At 46.8% G+C, this 14459-nt stretch overlaps 1 protein-coding gene across 1 annotated transcript; it reads right to left on the bottom strand.

Annotated features, from left to right (window-relative positions):
* Positions 1-2581: 2581 nt before the first annotated feature.
* LOC128709182 (ATP-binding cassette sub-family C member 4-like) lies at positions 2582-11354 on the bottom strand. Its single transcript, XM_053804166.1, has 6 exons — positions 11170-11354; positions 6656-6823; positions 4528-6585; positions 4297-4461; positions 2936-4216; positions 2582-2852 (listed from the first exon to the last, which is right to left on the bottom strand). The coding sequence occupies exons 1-6, from the start codon at positions 11352-11354 to the stop codon at positions 2582-2584; spliced, it is 4128 nt and encodes a 1375-aa protein (XP_053660141.1).
* Positions 11355-14459: the final 3105 nt, after the last annotated feature.

Here is a 14459-nt window from a genome sequence, read left to right as displayed (position 1 = left end):
ATGAAATTAAACTAATTTTTTATCAAATATCAACACTTGCAAAGACTACCATGTTTCCCACGTATGATTTTGACGTATAAAGACCCATTATTGTTCTTAAACAAATCTCTTCTCAAAAACAACAAACCTCTTAAACAAAAACAACAACAAGTCTCTTAAACAAATACAATACATCGAATACGGAAAAATTAACGGCTCATTTTCAACATCCATGTATAGCTTTATGGCTTAGTTCATGGCTTTAAAAATCTTCGCTAGGAATTTCTTCGAAAGTCAACAATAGTTTTAACAGTTATCACAATAAATTGTACTGAACAAGCTTCTTATCATTTTACACATCATAATTCGCCAGTAATTCTTCAAAAAATCGCGATCTCCCAATTCATTAGTGTATGCCATCATCGTTCACATTTGGTGCTAGCATTTAAAACAAATAAAACAAAGCAAACTGTTGCTTGCTGTATGAAAATTTAAATTGTTTCTTCAGTAACACAATTTCCATCTTCGGTTGACATCCCCTGCCTTCCAATGCGCATAAAACACCCATCACCAACAAGTAAGCAAAGTAGAAGCAGTTTTCACGATGGCCGCCACCGCAACCGTGCGCATTTCGGCTCAGTTTGCGTTGGAAATCGCAGGGGCACAGTTTCCGTAGCAGGCAACGCGCACAACCCGCCGCGCACTCGCCGACGGCTTAGCGCACTGGAAGTGATCGACCGCGATCGCTCCTCCACCGTGCCATGGTCGCCCGGTGCGGTTGCGGTACATTCGTTCCAAAAGCGAGCTGTTTTCAAATTCCGTGTGGCGGCGCCCGTTTAAAGCGCACCCGGTAGCGTTCGTTTTAAAGTCGCAACTCGTCGCAGCGTGGACCGATTTTCGCACTTGTTTCGCACATTTTCAACACTTTGTACAACCGTCGCGTTTTTTGAACAGGCGCGCAGCAATGCTGGCAGGCTGTGCGCTTTCCCATGGCAACGTTACACAACGTTTCTATACCGACCTTTTCAGGGAGGGGAGCAGAAAGCACGTTAGCCAGTGGTCTATGCATTATGAGGGATTAATGTTCGATTTTGCACACGCTTGCTTGAAAAATGGAGCATCATGCAATCGAAACAAAATGCGATTGTGGCAAATATTTCGGCTACGTATATTTTCATCCTTTTTAAATTATAAAGAATTATTTTTCTTTCAATATGTACCGGGGTATTATGTTATTAGTAGTGTAAACCCAAATATACGATCATTGGTGACAAACACTCGTTTGACCATGGCTCTTTTGTCACGGTAATGTCCAATCTAAATCTCCATTCGCAAAAACACTTGGACCATTCGTTACGGTTCATCGCCATATATTGATAATAATTCTCGCTTGCACGCTTGGACCACCGCCTAACCGCGCATGCGCTTTGCACGGCACATCCATCTCGACTGGCAAGTAGCGAAGCGAAAACGCCGGCAAACGAACGAAATTAGCGCGCACATGTTCGCGTTGCGACACGATAAAGGTTTGTAGACCTTTCGCGTCATACTGCCAAGAGCGCAGTGCGGGAGGAGCATATCCGATTTTGGTTTGGATCACACGCTGACGACCATGCAGGGTTAGTCCGACTCATTTGCATTTCATCATTCAGTTGTTTATTGATTAAATTGAAACGCAGAACGCCGCAGAAAATAAGCTTCAAGTTTATGGCATTTACAATCCTTTGAAAAAAGTTTGAATGATTTTACATTTTATTTTAAACCACATTTTATGTCAATATATCGACTGCACTAAAATAACAGTTAAAACAAATCGATTTAGCTTACACCACCAACCCTGCCATCCCCTTCGACTGTGAGAAGCACAGACACTAGTAAACAACAGAGTGGAAAAGAGACAGCCATCTACTGCAACAACAACAAAACACACCTCCATCCAGTGAGCGACCGTTGTGTCTGCGCGCCTGGTAAACATATGGCACGGTTGTGCTACAAACACGGAATCATCGCAACCAGCGGAATGGGGCAAAATATTCGCTTCCACAGCAGTGCCGAAGTTAACAATGTTACCGTGCATGATGATCATTACTAGGAAGCTGCTAAGCACACGATGCCGTTCTTAAGCGCAGAAATGAACACATGAAAAAAATTTACATGAAGAATAAAACACACACAAGTTTCTTTTACGTCGCCCCTGTTATCACACTATATTTGTTATACAGTAAAACGAAATGTTTCTTCAAAACATTTCCTTCGTAACACTACTGCTGCTTTGTTCGGCTTTTGTTACTTTCGTCTACTTAATTGCTAACCGCTTGGTAAAGGAAAGCAGTGGATACCGTTTGGGCCCTGTATGTGATCCGCCTACGAAACACCTTATTGTAATTGGAGCTTGCGCCATTTTCAAACATTCTTCCACAACACTATATCTACAAAAAGGACACTGGATGTAAAACGGAAAGGACAGCAGTTGGGTGTGCCAGATCGCGTTCGGGCAACCTCCCAACCCGACCTCCTCAGGGTAACTCGCACGAGATTCACGTTCCACGCTACTCTCATCCACATGTAAGGACACTTTTTACTACTATTGCCACCAAAGTGATCACTGAACGGGCGCTATTTGTTCGTGCTTAAGTCGCGCGATCTGCTGCAAACGTTCCGATTCGGTCGGCCCCGTTGCGAGCACCATGTCGCGGAAGATGCTGATCGGAAGCTGTAGCAGCTCGTACGGTGTTCCCAATTCCACTGCCTGGCCCGCATCCATCACCAGCACACGGTCCGAGTCCATGATCGTGTTGAGTCGATGGGCGATCGTCAACACGGTACAGTCAGCAAACTTTTGCCGTATCGTGTCTTGGATCAAACGATCCGTCCTGAAAGTGGGGCGTACAAAGAAAACAAAAGCGATCACAATCCAAACTTCACCAACGGTTCGATTCGAGGACAGTAAACTTACGTTGGATCAACATTGGCAGTAGCTTCATCCAGCACCAGGATACGATTGTTGCGCAAAATAGCACGCGCGAGACAAATCAGCTGCCGTTGGCCAACGCTAAAGTTGGAGCCACCTGCCGCCACCGCCATCTGCAAACCTGCCGGCGTGTTGGCGAGCTCTTTCAGCTCCACCTGCTCCAGTGCACCCCACAGCTCCACGTCCGGGTAATCTTCGAAGGGGTCCAGATTGCGGCGTAGCGTGCCGGAAAACAGTACCGGATCCTGCGGTATAATGGACACCTTCGACCGGAGACTCTCCAGCGCAATGTCGGCCGTATCGATACCGTCGAGCAAAATCTCTCCTTCGATCTGTGCCAACCGGAACAGTGCGCCAATTAGCGACGACTTGCCTGCACCGGTGCGGCCTACAATGCCGATCTTCTCCCGTGGTCGTATCTCGAACGACAGATCGCGCAATACTGCCGATGCTCCCTCATAGTAGCGGTAGGTGACGTTCTTAAAATCGATTCGACCCTCTTCCGGCCAGCTAGCATTCAGTGCTCGCGGCCGTTCTGGTTGCCTTTCAGGCGAAAGATCGCGATACTCGAGCAATCGTTCCACGGACATCATGAAGTTGGCTACCTCTGCACTCTGCCGAATGCCCCACTGCATCATACCGGTCAGGGCCATCGCTTGAGTTATCGCCAACCCGACCCGATCGCCAAAGGTGTCCTGTTCCAGCAGCAGAAAGCTAAACACGACGATAAACACAAATATCAGACAGAGCAGATCGAGCGCAAAGCCGAACGCTGTGCTGGCGGTGATGAACATGTAGAACGACGCCGTGTGAATGTCCTGATGCGCATCGAACTCTCGGATCAGTTCTCCCTGGGCACCGAACGCGCGTATCGTTGGCAACCCGGCCAGCGAGGCAGATAGATGCGAGAAGACGGGCGACCTCGTGATACCCTCCAGCCGCTTGATGTTTTTCGATGTCTTGAGGTAGATACGACGCACGAACCAGAAGATGACACCGAGTACAGCGAGCGGTATCAGAAACAGTGGGTTTACGATCACGGTGACGACCAGCGTGCCGCACAGACTGAGGATGATCTGGGATGCGTCCAGCATCGCCTTCGGCAGCAACTCATCGACAGAGCCCATATCCTTGGAGAACCGGTTCAGGATGCGACCGGATGGGTTGGTGTCGTAGAAACGCATCGTCGTCGAAACGCAGCCCGCAAACATGGAGTCATGCAGATTTTGCGATGCACGAACCGACGTCTGGTAGAAGCTAATTGATCTGCAAAGTAACGACACCGGACCACCAGTTAGTAGCTGACAGCAGAAGATTCTATCTCATCTTGCTCTTTTGTATCTCACCTGGTAATGGCAATGAGAAAGATACTTCCCACCAGTGCACCATGGATGGCCATACAGGTCTCCGTACTGAGTAATGGTCGCAGTTCGTCCGTAGATGCTGCCGTACCGTTCGCAATGGTATCTTGATGTGCTGCTCGGAAAATGCGCTGTTCTTCCTGCGAGGTCCTACAAACAGAAAACAAAAGTTGTAAGTACGCTAGACCCTCGTGTCGTGACCAAAAGCACACCTACCAAAAGGCAACCCAGTAGTCCGCACCACTAGCGGCAAGTTGGGTCGCTAGGAAAAGTGCCAACAGTCCGCACATGACCAGTCCATTCGCACCGCTTCCAAGGTAGCTCAGCAGCAGCGACCCTTGCACCTTCCCTCGTGACGTTCCTTCCATGTTGCTCTGGACCGGCGCATCAGCTGCCATTTCACGCTCTTCGCGTTTCAGCTCATCGTCGCTTAGTTCGGCATGGGCAGAAGATCCACCCGACCGGGCCGATGCACGTGAATCCCGCCGGCTACGCTTATCACCCCCACCACCGATAGACCCACCGTCACCATCACCCCCGGTACCGTCGTGTTCACTGCCATCGTCACCTTTACGTTCGACCAGCTCCACGAAATCAATACCGTCCTGAGCCAGATCGTGTGGCGTACCCTGAGCCTGCACTTGTCCCTCGTTCAGCACCACCACCCAATCGGCCTCCTTCAGGAAGTGTACCTGATGCGTGACGAGTATTCGCGTCGTCCGGAGTGTACCGAGGCGTCCCTGTGGACCAATGCACAGATCGAACAGATGTCGACCTACGTGCGCATCGACCGCACTGAGCGGATCATCCAGCAAAAATACGTCCGCTCGCCGGTACACGGCCCGTGCCAAGCTGATGCGAGCCTTCTGTCCCCCGGACAGTGCAGCCCCACGTTCGCCGATCATCGTCCGATCACCGTCGGGAAGTTGCTCAAAGTCCGTAACGAGCGCACAAGCTCGTACCACCGAATCATAGCGCTCTTTCTCCATCGGCTGGCCAAAAAGGATGTTCTGCCGTACGGTGCCGGAAAATACCCACGGCTCTTGGCTCACGTACGCAAATCGGCCCTGCGTTACGACACTCCCCGTTTCCAGCGGGAGCTCACGCAAGATTGCCTGCAACAAAGAGGACTTGCCTGCACCTACCGGTCCGATCACACCGATCAGAAGGCCTTTACGGAAGTCAATGTTAAGGTTCGACAGCGTCGTCGGCGGTATATCATCCGTTTCTCCGCCCGCCACTGCCAACCCACCGTTCGGTTGCTTTTCGCCCTTTCGTGGAAAGTCCTCCTGCTTGCGGACAGCACCCCAACGCGCCGTTACGTCCTTCATCGATACGGCAATGGTTGGTGGGAGCTGAGTTTCAGATTCGATCAGCCGCTGTTTCTCGGTCGCATCTCCATTCAGTCCAAACTCCGCCAGCAGTCGGCTTTTGTTGTCGGGCAGTGCCCGGTCCTCTTCACGTTCCTCGAACTCCAAAAAGCGTTGCAACCGTCGCATTGCTACCATCGCTTCAGCAATTTCCGCAATACCGCGAACAAACATGGCCGACATCGTGTTCGCCAGGATGCCAAAGTACGTCGCAATCACGAACACCCTTGCCGCGGTCAACTCATCACCTAGCAGTGCCATCGCCATCATTGTGCAGAACAGCGCCGTCCGCGTGGTGAACAGTAGAAACGTCATGTACAGACCGCGCACGTACGCACTCTTGCGCACAATCTTCAGCTCCATTTGGCGCGCGTGTCGGATCAGTTTCGCAAATGGTCGCTCCCAGGCGTACATCTTGATCACCTGAATGCCCGAGATGATCTCGTCCATCAGCCGGATACGCTCGTCGGTACGTAAAGCCGTCTGCAGCCGGAAGCGTGACGTTAGCTTGCCCGTGTACGATTGGATCGGTGTTACGATGAAGATTACCACCATGCCGATCAGACCGGCTACACCGATCTCGATGTACAGCATTATGCCGATCACAATCGCCAACAGTGGAGCTGACCACATGGAATGCAAAAACACCGACACGATGTCGAAACGGTTCACATCGTTCGACAGCAGGTTTACCACCTTGCCGGGAGCCGTGTCACCGAGGGCAGTTCGCGACAGACGAAGTGCTTTGCGGTAGATAACACTACACACCGCTATCCGTACCTTCATACCATTCTGGAAACTACCCAGCACGTACTGATTGATCGTGATCACGCTCAGTGCATTCAGTAGTACGATCGCACCGGCATACAGGAAAGCACTTTCGCGAGAGACTTCCGAGTCCTTCCTACGGAGGGGAGACAGTAAACAATTAAACTTCATATGGCAACTAATCATGGAGAGGATGAAATACCTACCGGAAATAAAGCAGTAACCAACCGAGGAAGATGGGCTGTGCTAACCGGATAACAATGTCGTTGATGATGGTAATGAACCCGAGCACACCGTATTCCCGCCAAAAAGTTTTAAAGATTGCCTTCACTAACGATGGTCGACCAGGTCCGGCTTGTTGTTCGAACCATTTCCTGTAGAAAAATATAGGTTAATACAAGATTATTGATGCACAACTGTTGGCAAAAAGAGAAAGGCCAGCTATGATCAACATGGCAGAAAGTTAGTTTTGTCCGGAGAATTGCATAATATTAGGCGTTTTGTCATTCGGGATTAATCATGCAGTGTTTCCCCGGCCAACTCAATACTTTTGCGAAGAGCCTCAACTACGTTGCGTCGAACATGTGTGAACATCCATACATGTGTGAATAGGCGGTCCTTACGAAGAGTTAACTAAGCAGTCATTCACCCCGAACTTCAAGCGATTCCGAACGGCAAGAATGACAACAACTATTGACGGATCGAATCATCCTGGTGTGATGTATTGGTAGCGGCACCGATCTTCACACGACTGGACCGGTCCAAAATCCCATCCAAACCAATCTTCAGTACGCCGGACTGACTATTAGATGATATATGATATTTGTTTAGGGTAAATAAGGCCAAAGAAAGTCAGAAATGGCAGACGTTGTCCTCTTGAGGTTATTGTGCCGATAAAGAAGTATTCCAACGGCAGGCAGGCAGGGATTTATGGCTGCTTTAGGTCCCGTCATCACGGAGGGCCCCGAAGAAAGTTAGAGTGTGGAAAGTGTTTGAATCCGTCTATGGTTGTGCGAGGTGAGAGAGAAAAAGGGCCCCTCAAGAATGGCCAACCCTTTTTATTGGTTGACCCGTACTACATTTCCACTCAGATGTATCAGATGACTCAGATCCTCAACCGATTTTGATACCGAAAATCAATTTCGAATTGTCAAAATATTGTTCAGCTCGCAACGGTAAACATCTCTACTGATGATTATCATAAGTTTATGGCTATTTTTTTATACAGGAAAATTGAGCAATGTTTTAAATATCATATTGCATAAAATATTCTTCTTCTCTGCAGCAAAATATATATCACTTTGACAGTTGAGACTTACTCGTTGTTTTTATGAGAGCCTAGACCAGGTGCAGTTCTACATTTTGCAACATTTGTTCAATTTCCACTCACTGTAGGTGGGTTAGTCTGCTAACCCTGTTGCAATGTTTACATGGTCACATTGAAATAGAAGGCGTTGAGATTCACGGCAACAGTTTTGAGTTGGGTTGAGAAACACTGTAAATCTTACAAATCGTAGACTTCTAGTATTATAGGCAATTTTTTTTTTTCTTGGAACACACATTCCAAAGCATATCTCCAAGCAAGTAGATAGGACTGTATTTCAGTGACTTTTGCCCATTCTTGTTCCTTCAACATCATTGGAAGTGCTAGGTGGGGCATGAGAGTAAAACGGTACGTGACCACCAGATTCACAAAACGCACCATTGCCGAGGAGGAGGGTACACCAGGAGGAATTGTAATTAGCGGTCTCGTCCAATCCGGTCAACCGTAAATAATTAGCCGTTTCATTCCGGTGTATGCGATGAGATGGAAGAACTCATTGCAGGGCCCCATTTATCATCCGTTTACTATGAATACGAATGTAAAGAGCATGAGCGAAACATTTGCTACAATTCTTATGTATCTCCATGAAACACAATACTGTGAAATTCTATTCACATCATTGTGCAATAGCATCAATGTGCTGTATGTTTCATCGCGCTCTTATCACACTATGCGTAATGATGATAAGCAACAAAATCTGGCCAGTGACACGAAAATTATGACATCGCTGGTAACCGGTCATGCCGGATTTGCTAAGTACCTCACGGAAACAAGAATGTGAAAAAGAATAACGATCACCATCATCATCATCATCAGTATGGCAAACATTAGTCTGCCATTGCGGGCACGTTACCGGGCAGTGGAAGAGAACACGTGGAAGCGACGCAACAATGATGCTGCAATTTTAAAACTCCACCAGCGCACCAGGCACTCCTGGTACACGTACGATCGTGTGAGACGCAACCGCAGAAACCGCAGCTTACCGCTTTACCAAGCAACCAAACGGTACGCATAGCAAACAGTCAATATTGAAGCGCCAAACAGTATTGTAACTTCAACCGCCGAACATCATTGGGTGCTTTGCAGGTTGCGCTGTGGTTAATGGCTAAGAAGACACAGCCAAGTGGAAGTTTACATAATTTTGTTTGTCCCAAGACAACACAACCGATAAGGGAGAGAGAGAATACCAGACCAGCCCCAATGTTGGCCATCGAAGGGGCAGAGATGTATTGCTTTGGCGATTCTTTCACTAGCTCAAAGCAAATAGCATGGGAAACATTTTCCGGGTTGTCAATTCAATGCACTATTGAAAAAACAGCATTTCTCTTTCAGAATGAACAAACGTAAAAAATAGCAAATGAGTGTATTATTCTTAGTTGAATTCTTAGAGAAACTACAGCTGGAGCGGATATTCGTTTCGACCTAATAATGGCTTGGCATTTCTGTGACTTGCTGTTGAATAACATCCAACGATGAAATATTCATCAGTTCTTCCTGCAAAAAACATAGTCCATTCGAGATTTGAAGAAAGCCCAGCGACGAATTGATCAACCCTCCCTCACCAAGTTGACTGTTTAGTAACTCTCCAATAATGCGAGTAAGCAGTATTGTGTTCCGTTTTTCGCCAACATTCGCATTCCACCAGTCTAGCCGTAGAATTTAACCATTCTACACATACCGGAACCGAAACAGTGGATACAAACTCATCAATAAAATTTAAGAGCGGTATGCAGTCAGTTGCGGACTGCGATCGCATATCAATTGCGGAATGGTTCCCCTGTGTGGGGCACTATTTGCTTTTCACAGGCCCATCACATAAAGTGATACGCGTGACGCCGGTCAATTAGTTTTAATAAAGTTCAATTTGTATCATCATCCTCCGGTCCCGGCGCTAACGAAACTGTTGGTATGGTCATCTCGGCCGTATCCGAACGTGTGCTGCTCGTGTGTTCGCTTGACAGCTCAAGTATCATTTTTTTTATTACGGACGCGCGTCAACAATCGGCAGAAACAGGCAGATCGTATACTTTGACGTGTTATAAATACGAAGATGCTACATTACATGGTAGTTGTGACTACTTTTAAAGAATAATGTCACACATAAGTTAACTAACAAAACTAACTTTGCTTAATTTACTGTTCCTTTCCAATGACAACCCTCCAATCCAACGAGGGTTGCTGTAATACAAGCTCGTGCCAAAATTAGAAAACCCCCCAAGAACAACGGGCAAACAACACCAACGCTTGCTTCCTATTCAATCCATCCAACGTTGGTTCTCGTTCTGCGCGTTGGTTCAAAACGATCGACGTAACAAGCTACCCACGATGTGGTTTGGGTTTCAAGGGCCCCTCGCAGAACGTCATCATCATCATTATCTTCCCATCGACCGATCTTCATGTGCCTGCAATCGCAATGAAACATGCTGACTCACGGTTAACGTTAATACAGCCTGTTTCCGCCACATACTCCATTTCGGTTCACTGCCATCAGATGCTCCAACTGGCACGAAGTGATCGAACAACACGATTGTACGTAACGCGCTCCGGACAAACACATCAAATGGCCATTCTGCGACATTGACCAGATTTTCTATAATTCGCTGTCTCTGGTTTTGAAGCAGCACACCTATTCGGCCCAAATGAGAGTGGTTAGCTAAACAATGGATAACATTGTATCCGAGAACCACCATCCTGGCTGGTTCATATGTTTAGTTCAATTCTTTAGAGGATTAAAAGATGCTAAATATTAAATCATGCTTAATATAATATAATCCAATATTTCCTGTTGTTTTTCGAAGTTGTCTCGTCAGAAATTAACTTAAGCTCCTTAAACATTTAAGCTTAAGTTAAAAGGTGTGTTTCCTAAATTACATAGAGATCATGATTAACCATCCGACAGATGGTTAAAAGAGTTACGGGAGAGATAAACAGTTGTGATAAACGCTTAAATTGTCTAGCGAGAGTCACTTCTCGGTTCTTGAATTACTACAGAAGTCCCTGAAACTGCTTATGATGACCGAGGCCAAATGATGGTCCGCCAAACCATTATCCCGATCTCTTATGCGAACGAACACTATCACTTCAGCAAAATACAAACCAATAACGCAAAGAAGTCGGTAAGGTTTTACGAGCTGAGTGATCACTCAAGTGACATGTCCAGCCCACTTGTTTGCTGGTGACTCTAACCCGCTGATCTGAGATGAACAGTTTCCTCAGGCTGTGGTCTCTAGCGGTAGGTGCCAGAGTTCTAGTGCTGTTGATTCTAGCAGTATAATAAGATTTTTACACCCAAAAGATGGGCAGCTAACGATCAAAAACAAAAAGCCCCCAACATAAAATTGATGTAGAAATCCTGAATTATTTCCCAAATCAAACGAATGGACAGTCTCTACTTACTTTTCTAACCGATCACCAAGCACATCGGAACGATCTACATCCAGCGGGCGGAAGAGATCCTGGAGCTCCAACACCTTGCTGTACCCTTTTCGGAACAGATCGATCGTCCACCAGAAGGTCAGCGCCGAGACGATGTTGGCGGTTTGTCGCGGATTCGGCGGCAGCTTACGCGTAATTGCTTCCATTGTTGGCACGTTTTTTTGTTCTCACACGCACACACACAAACTTGTCTTTTCACGATTTCTTTCCAAGCGTTAACGATCGTTTCAAACGTTTGCAAAGTGCTCATAGCCCGAATATTAACCACTCTGTTACAATCACGTGGCGCACACGGTAACATAAAAATTGCACACTACCGATCGTGAATTCTTACACAAGTTGGCACTAAGAAGACGCACACTCAAACAAAAATATATATATATACGCACACACACACACACAGCCACACTTAACTTGTCCAATCAGTGAAGATCGTTGGAGAGCGATTACGCCACCGTCTGAACCGTGGGCTGGGAAGCCTGATCTAAATGGATTAGATTCGAAATCTGTTTCACACTGGTCACGCGACTATTAGGCGCCCGTGATAAAATGATAACGGTATCACCGACATTCCCGAACCATCGTGCACCGAACAGCCACGCGTACCGCACAATCTTCGACATTAACCGAATGCAAGCGATCCGGAAGGCCGGTTGCATTTAACCCACGCCAAGCCTTCGTTCGTTAGTTTTCCTGATACCCGGATACCTTATCGGCGAGCAGGTTCTTAGCTGCATGTAAATAAAGTAACGCATCCCATGATTTGTGCTGTGTGTCGGAGATTTAGCTGGGGTAACAATATTCATATAATTTACTATTCTTTTCCGGTTAGGAGTAGCTCACATTAGACGCACTGTTTGAAGCCATTTAAAACGTCGTTAATTTAAACAAGCGGTCCTGATCGTTGTTGGGCGTCATCCTTAACCAGCTGTTTAATGGTTCACCAACTGACTTGTCATGTGTGCACGGTCTGTTTGGTCTGCTCTGTCCTGCTATAGTTACTACACGTGACTTTATCGTTGGGAAGGATAGTTTGCTACACTCGAGATAAAGCCTCCGGACATTTATGGATGTTTAAATACTTTGTCCGTTAAGTTTACCGAACGGTGTACCCAAGCGATAAAGATGTTCTCTTATACTAGCTGTCGACGTAGGGAGAAGGTAAAAGTTTTCGCACGGAGTAGTAAAGATGGAAGTGAGATACTTCATCTTCTTGGCGTAATGATCTAGTAGGTCATGCCTGCCGTTTCTGGCTTACTAGACTTTTTTTACCACGTAGCCGCAATTGGTCTGGATGGTATTTTGAACCGGTCCTGTCGTGTCGTGAAGCCGCTACCACCCAGCACCACCTCGGACGGTCGAAGAAAAAAAGTGCGATAGCGAACAGGAAATAGATCGAATTTTGACGGATCGATTACGCCGGCGTACCCGATCGACGTAGTCGTCTGTGACCTTGAATGGATCCGTCTGTTTTTGTGCCCAAGGGAGCAAACCTTTCCAGCCATCTCATCAGTTGAAGGGGTATGCCCACACTGATAAGGCAGTGAACAACATGCACAAAAAAACACAGAACATTATAACCATTTTGTATGATTGTTTTTTTTTTTGCTACACTGTCGCTTTCTCTTCCGAATTCTACTGAAGTTGTACCATCGTTCACCAGGCATGCAATCACTATCGGCGCTATCATTATGTCAACAGGCAGCTACACGGCACCGTACACACATGACGCAAATATTTGATCGTTCCCGAGGGCAGCTTCTTCGATCAAACCAGCATGACGAGGCAAACTGTTGCGCTGCGTCGTGCATCGGTGGGTTGTAATTTATCCTCCCACCGCACGGGTCCCACCTCTAACCGAGTGCACTCCACATCAAACACATCATGTGCATTCAATTTCCCATGACCGGCAACTGCAAGTAACGGTTCACCGGTTTATGAAAGCCGCACAACACGTTCTTATCATTCGCGTACTCCAGTCGCTGGTGCCCTTCTTTTTGCTGTACTTGCGTTGTAGCGCTCAGCAGTGATGTACACATGGGTCACACGTCCTTTTTGTTCTAATTGTATGGAATTGTGCGGGAAATTTGATACCATCATTATTACGCGATAAGCAGCGATTGTCATCCTTAGTCGCAGCATCTCTCCTTCGTCACAGCGACGCCTTTTTGATAACCAACACTCCTGATATGACGCATCCAATACTTCGTATGCTTGAGACTCCCTTTTATTAACGATTTTACGATACCGTGGAAACCAAGTCCTATTGGTTTCCGATAAGGAGAATTCGTCTCCTGGTGCATGGTAAAACTATCAACCCAAAAAAAACTTACTTGAATAGATGGAACGAGATTAGATAGCCTGTGTTCGCCACGAAACGCGACATTGAGACACACCGGACTTCGGGATGCTACAGATCGTTAACCAGTTTTAAAAATAGCCCAAAATGGGAACCATTTACATCTATCCACACGTTGAAAGTCACCCCGTCATCCATCAAGCTGATTAATAACAATGCAAATAACAAAAAATTGGCACGCACACATTGCCACACAACTCGCAATCTTTTGCCTATCCCGACGTTCCGACGTTGCGACGTTCCAATCTTGGCCGGCTGTGCAAATACGAATGTAAACAAACAATGTTATCTGTCAAAATTCCGGCTACGCTTGCCGTGTACGCATTTCGCTTGTGATATTGTTCTTGCCAACTACACACACAAACACATCAACACGCACAAAAATAAACACTTACACAAATACAGACGTATTGCCTGCATGCAGCTAGTGCGCTGTGTGCAGGATCGACTCTTTAAATCACACAGCACAAACACCTGTGGCTTGCAGCCCCATCAATGGCATAAAGAACAACAAAGGGTGGCCTTAGTTTCGTAATGGGGTTTTTTTTAGTACTGTCAAAAAATTCGCTTGTGCACAACACACATTCATACGGATTGCCTTACGCACGGACGCATACACATACAGCTGCGGAATGGTGCGTAATTGGAAACCGGGGTGCAGATAATTAGAACAGTGTCTCATTACAGAACTTCACGCAATGAAGTAATCTTTGGATTGTATATGGGTGTGGGGGGGGGGATGGGAAAATACGACACAACACAACAAATCACATCACACTAGGCGTACCGCAATTTACGCGCTCCGTCACACTGCCGTTGGAAGCGCCGGTAAAACTGTTGGGCCTCCGCTCCGTGTCTTGGGAGAAAACTTGAATGAACAGTACGGCATGCC

The sequence above is a fragment of the Anopheles marshallii genome, chromosome 2 (genome assembly GCF_943734725.1).
Source record: "Anopheles marshallii chromosome 2, idAnoMarsDA_429_01, whole genome shotgun sequence".
Lineage (NCBI taxonomy): Eukaryota > Metazoa > Arthropoda > Insecta > Diptera > Culicidae > Anopheles > Anopheles marshallii.
Note: the sequence above shows the minus strand (reverse complement) of the source record. Positions and strands in the feature narration are given on the sequence as shown.

Bases quoted from the DNA above. Each gene is read 5' to 3' on its own strand.
- LOC128709182 (XM_053804166.1), bottom strand. From the start codon at position 11,354: ATGGAAGCAATTACGCGTAAGCTGCCGCCGAATCCGCGACAAACCGCC. The intron at 6,824-11,169 runs GTAAGTAGAGAC...ATTTTTCTACAG, and splicing joins CTTGGTGATCGGTTAGAAAA to GAAATGGTTCGAACAACAAG. The intron at 6,586-6,655 runs GTAGGTATTTCA...TCCCCTCCGTAG, and splicing joins TGGTTACTGCTTTATTTCCG to GAAGGACTCGGAAGTCTCTC.